This window comes from Cyprinodon variegatus, unplaced genomic scaffold, assembly GCF_000732505.1.
Source record: "Cyprinodon variegatus isolate N-32 unplaced genomic scaffold, C_variegatus-1.0 Scaffold1977, whole genome shotgun sequence".
NCBI classification, from domain to species: domain Eukaryota; kingdom Metazoa; phylum Chordata; class Actinopteri; order Cyprinodontiformes; family Cyprinodontidae; genus Cyprinodon; species Cyprinodon variegatus.
In genome coordinates, this window is record NW_015152430.1 from 37,425 (window position 1) to 43,490 (window position 6,066).

At 35.2% G+C, this 6,066-nt stretch overlaps 1 protein-coding gene across 5 annotated transcripts in view; it reads right to left on the reverse strand.

Annotated features, from left to right (window-relative positions):
- Nucleotides 1–6,066, reverse strand: part of LOC107104961 — a 26,266-nt gene that overhangs the window by 5,481 nt on the left and 14,719 nt on the right. The window contains exons 1-2 of one of the 5 annotated variants that reach the window (XM_015405070.1): nucleotides 4,954–5,159; nucleotides 2–51 (exon numbers count right to left, since the gene is read on the reverse strand). The exons of 3 other annotated variants lie outside the window; for them this stretch is intronic. In XM_015405070.1, the coding sequence (XP_015260556.1) occupies nucleotides 2–51; nucleotides 4,954–5,037 (134 nt within the window). In that variant the 5' untranslated portion in view covers nucleotides 5,038–5,159. Of the gene's footprint in view, nucleotide 1; nucleotides 129–4,953; nucleotides 5,160–6,066 lie in introns of those variants that run through there. One more of the 5 variants, XM_015405071.1, reaches the window with a different exon arrangement.

Sequence of the window (6,066 nt, forward strand, 5' to 3'; positions counted from 1 at the left end):
GAGACATGAGTTGATGATGATGAGCAGCAGGATCCTGGAGATCATCTTCTCCTGAGGAGAGGAGACAGAGGAGGTTTCTAGAACTTCAGTTTGTCTGATGAGGATCTTTGTTTACATCATGTTTGAATCTAGAACAAGAAATAGAAAGAGCAGAGTCAGTAACCTTTACAATCCAAAGACATTTTTCAATCCAACTAAATAAATCGTGTCTTACATGAACCTTTAAAAACATAGTTCTTTAACTTTGGAAAATGATCTTGTACAGAATAAGCTTGTTTCTAAAATAAACCTTGAGGTTTATAAAGAAAATCAGACTTTTTAACCTGAGGGCAGAAATTTACCAACCTCATTATTTTCATTGAATAAACATGAAATATTAATTAGTGGAATCACAAGTCTATCAGTTCATCAGGGCAAACATTGTTGTTCTATTAAACCTAGAATCCAATACGTAAATCAACTGATTTTCTTATTTGAACTCTTTTTTGATTACATTGTGTGTTTAATTTAGATGAGATTTACATTTGTTAAGACAAACAGTTGATCTGTGATCCTCTCTCAGAGAAATCAGAGTTTCTCTGCTTCAATGGACTGAAGGAGCAGTGATCACCATCCTCCGTGTCTGTCTGCTCCGTTTCCCAGCAGGACACCGCTGCTCTACCGCTACGATTGATGCTGAACTGAACTGAACTGTGGTGAAGCTCCTGAAAACATCTAGTAGGAACAGTTCCCTCACCTGATAGATCTGAACAATAAAGTAGCAGAAATCCCAAGTTCCAAAAACTCCTTTCAGGGAGATGCTCATCATACATTCAATCTTTTAGCCTTTATTATTGGTTTTGCTTTCTGTTTTTCATGGGACTTCATCATACAGTACACCTCCCCATGGTGTCATCAATCCTCACCATGGCCGGTTCTAGACAGGGCCCAACGGGGGCCAGTGCCCCTGTAGATCATGTCCTGGCCCCTGTTATGGCCCCTGTACTGAAGACATAATACTTAAAAGAAATTCTAAAAATGAAATGCACTGGAACAGACATGGTTACTGATAGGTCCTTTGGATCTATTTCATTCTTTTCATTACAAATTCTGTTTTACTTATTTTTCAAAAACAATAAGTCGATAGCTTCAGTGGTATTGAGATAGGATCCCAGTTTTCATCTGCTAAATGTTTTTTTCACAACAAATAAAAACAAATGCTCTATTTTTTAGAGATGATTTTAACAGTTTTCTTTATTTCTAATTCAAATTTTATAGAAAACTTTTAACTTAAATTAGATCAAAAATATGTAAAATTCCTAAATCATAAATGTATATTGACCTCATTAAGAAATAGAATTGTTATTCAACCTAATTGAAAAGAAATTTCCCTTCATGCAGCTCTTTTAATATATTTGAATCTCTTGCCCTTTTTTATTTCATGCTTTTCTGGGGCCCCATTAAAAACACGCTGGCCCCCTCCTGGCCCCCTGGTACATTTGGTCTAGATCTGTTCCTCACCTTCACTAGATGTGGATATACTTTAGTATATTCTGCTGTATTAAGTCTTATATTTTAGTTTTTTACTTGAGCATTGAACCTCTGCCGTTTCCCAGGATGCACAGCTTTGAGTGGTAACCAGGTGACTGCCAGAGAGTAACCCAGAGAAACTTATCGGACTGATCCAGTCAACTCTCTGATCAACCAGTCGCCTAGAACGCTGGTTGATCATAGCATCGCTTTGGACTGAAACGCTGCACAGGATTCACCAGAAACCTGCTCCCCTCACCCCTCTCTCTATAGTTGTTCCTGCTCAATCGAAGTAACTCTAATCTTTATATGGAGAATGAATTATTGTACTGCCTGCTCGCTCTCACTAGAATTAAAAAACACCAACAGAGTGTAAAATCCTGGATAATTGATGCGACTCGCGGACATCAATGAACAATTATCTATATCAGGGATAAAAGACTGACTGACCTGAACTGATGGGAATCCAACCGTCACTGAAGATTCTGGTCCGCTGGAATAATCATGAGCTTCGCTCGCAACGGTGTCGATGTAGAGAAGACACTCTTTATGTACCGTTGGCTTAGACATGTTGTCACACACCTTAGAACACCAGTTCATGACATTTACTTGACAAACGAGCTTATCCAGGCATAGGTTAAAAATAAATAGTGAGAATTATTCTGGCAAGTAGCCAGGAATGTGCAACATAATAGGCCTCTTAGAAAATGAACAGCCTTTGCAGCAGTTCGGACTGCGAACTAAATTGGAATTTGATTTCTCTGGAACTTTTAGGCTTTGGGAGGACCCAACCGAAAAATAAAACAAGCTTTTATCAACCTATTAACTGTTTCTTCAATGTTTGGGTTCATCTTCAGCATCCAAACCAAGCAGAGGAACAGAGAGGATGGAGACAGCAGTCTGGGATCAGCTGTGTTTCACTCTGACTTCATCAAAGCAAACTCAGGTTTTTGAAAACAAAGTCAAACTAATTAAATCAGTCTGACTATAATTGTTGTTCTGCATTTTGTTCCCATTTCATTCAGTTTAAATGTGAGTATAAGAGAGTTAGTCAGAGGAGCTCCAGTTTATTAAATACAGGTTTATAATAAGATTTTATTATGTACTTATTTTGATTCCTCACTAATTTCCAGGCAACATACGTATATTTTTCTATTTGAGATAGAAAGGATAAGTATATATAAATGAAATGCTCAAATTAAAAGATTAAGTCAAAAATATTTATTTTAGTTATTGTACGTTCTACATTTGGACAATCATCAATACTTTTGACTGAGGTTAGAACTATGCATAGTTATATCATTTAATATCAGGCCTAAATGCCAAATCCCCCTCCTCCTCCTGCAGCGCCTTTTTCTTCTTCCTTTTACCTCTTTATAGGCGGAGAAATGGAAACCATGTCCTGCTCTGAAACATTCTTTTCGTGCTCCTCAGAGAGGAGCACGAAAAGAAATCTGGAAAAAAGACCGAAAGTCCCCACAGAATCTCTGTAACATGATGTACACCTGCCTCAAATGGTTAAAGCCACGGGTGTAGGTTTGCATAGGGACCATAGGGACATGTCCCTACCAAAGCTTCTGACTGCAGTTCTGTAAAGAAGCAGGAGAGCGTTTGGATTTGATGAACTAGAGAAATGAAAGAAACCAATGCTAGGATTTCTTTATTAAACTAAATATTCTGAGTCAGACAGGAGTTCAGAAAACTGCTGTTAAAATGAACAAAGACTGTAAACTATCAACATTTCTGATTCCCTTTCACTAATATTTCTTTGCTGTTACTGTTTTCATTTCTGACGGCAGTTCAGGTATAATTAACAGGTTTTATTTCTTTTGTAGATCATAACAACACGAGAAGGATGCTAAAGATCTGCTACTTTTGGTTTTCCACATAAAAAATAGTTCTATTTAATTGACTTCTACTTCTAGAAATAGGATAGAGACAAACAGAGGAAACTCTATTTACACCAATTCTATTTTTCTCCACACGGTCCATAAGTAAATTAGTACGAACATTAATGTCTGGTAAAAATGCTGGAATCTGGCTGTTTATTTGGGATATTATTAAATTACAGATGAGAAAGTGTTATATTGTCTTTTATAATTGTTGAAAGTGATTTTTTATTTTAATAAACTTAGGCTCATTCTTAGTGTTGTGCTTGTAGATGATGCCACTAAAAAATAAAATAGACATAAGGAGCTATTTAAATAGTCAGACAGTAGCAATATAGGATGATGATAAAAGGTTGTGTTACATTTAATCCTTTACTATTAAAAACTCACTTGTATAATAGAAACATTATATGATTGTAGGAAACCCAGATATAATGATGCAGGGCAGCCTCAGGGTGAAGCAGCCCTTCAGTATTATGGAAGAAATGTGTTTGGAATGTTACCATAAAATTAGGGCTGCAACTAATGATTATTTAGCAAACTAATTAATATGTTAATTATTTTTTCGATGAATTGATTAATAATCAGATAGAAGGTTCCTTAAAGAAGATTCTTTACGAAATTAAACCAGGTGAAACAGAAAAAAATCCTTTTGAGGAGTTTTTAATAAAAAAATCTTAAATGCAAAATGTTTACATATTTTTTACAATCTTGGTATAATTCCTGCCCTAAGTGGGTCGCTCTGTCGGCTAAAGGCACATTTTAGTGGCCCTATACTCCAGTTAACAATTAATCAATTAATAAATTAGCTGACAATCATTCAAATAATTGATTAATATGATTAATTGTTTCAGCCTAAGATAAAATATATGAAATCGGCCAAACAGAGTAACTACAGCCCAGATGTGAAGTTAATATTTCAAAATGCTCAGAGTCAGTTCCTCTTATAGTTCCAGTGCTCATGTAAATACAATACATTTATTTGCCGTCCCTTGCATGTATTACTGTGCATGATACAGAGAGAGCATATTAGATAAAAAAAAATAAGAGTGGGTTTTACCTCTCTTTACTTCTGCACAATTATATATCTTCAAAAGAAAACACAGAATTAATCCACATATAACAGAAATATTTAGACTATATTTGGTTATACAGACACTGTCTTAGTCGCTAAGTTTAAATGCAAACATTTCCAAAGTGGGAAAAGTCCTATTTCCACATTGATCAGAGCCAGTGATCCTTTAAACATTGATAAACAGCATCTAGTGAGTGTAGAGCTGATAAGATTTGTATTGATGTAGCAAGAAATGCTTCTGTTCTATTTAACGAAATGTGTCCTGATGCTCACATTAAGCATAAAAAAACCAACATCAATATTTTTGCAAAGGACCAATGACACTGAAGACCAATAGTGTCCTGAAATCTAACCTACGTCCTTGAGCTCAGCATACCTTTAAATTAATATTTTTATAATGAAACATAAAAATACTTTTTGTAATGCTTAACAACGTGCTAATAAATGCACATAACAGTAATGTTTAGCATGCAGCTTTACCTCATGTCCAGCGGTGATGGAGCAACAGATCAAACTGATTCCTTCCTGCAAACAGCTCCATGCTGATCTATTAAACTGCTTCATTTATTCTCTCTTGGTAAAGTTTCTTTGTTTCCTTCTTTTCTCTACAGCAAAGTTCTTCCTATAAATGGTGAGAAAGTTACTCTTCAAAGCTCTAAATCATCCAGAGAGTGAAAAAAAAAAAATTTTTAGAAATAAATTAATTAGAACTTCCATCCATCTGTTACTGCTAGTAACAGAGCAGAACCAATTCATTATCAGTTTGAGGAAATTAACTAAAAAGAAACTAAACTCTGTGAGTGAAAAGACAGGAACTACAGACAGAAGAACCAATGAGAGTTAAGCAGCACAGCGCAGTTAGATGTGCTGATAGTTAAAAGAAAGGAAGATTGAAAGACTACTACATATAATAATCATCATGGGCAAGTTTTTCATTCACAAATGTCGTTTTCTTAAAGTCAAACCATCTTTCCCCTCTTTTCACAACTCTGCCACCTCTTCTTATCTCTAAAATTCAAGAACAAAGAACAAGATGCAGAACTTTATAATCTGATAAACAATCTGGAGCTGATGAGACACCCCTAATGTATGTGTGCTTGTATTTTCTGTTGGGTTTTTTTCTTGTTTGTGCTTTGTTTTTTTGTTTGTATTTTTAATTATTTTATTTATTTATTTATTTTGTATTGTTTTATTTGTTCTGTAAATGTGGAGGCAACCTCAAAGTTTTTCAGGTTTATATACATCTGATACCAACACCTTGTCTACTGTATGTGATGGTTTATAATAAAAAAAAAAATAAAAAAAAAATATGCTGATAGTTTCACCAGGAAAGACCGGGAGGCACTCAGATGGAGCTGCAAGAGGAAAATAATCCTTTGCTGCAATAACGCTGTATTTTAAATTATAAACATGTTATAAACATGGAATCATTATCAGGGACATGTTGCTATGGTTACTATGCAAACCTAGACCCATGCAGGAGATTATTATTCTGATCCCTGAGAGCCTCTGCTGTGAAAAGCTCATTACTGCCATCTAGTGGACTGATCAGGCTTCAGTTCATGATGCATCATTGAACAGATGCTGATCTGA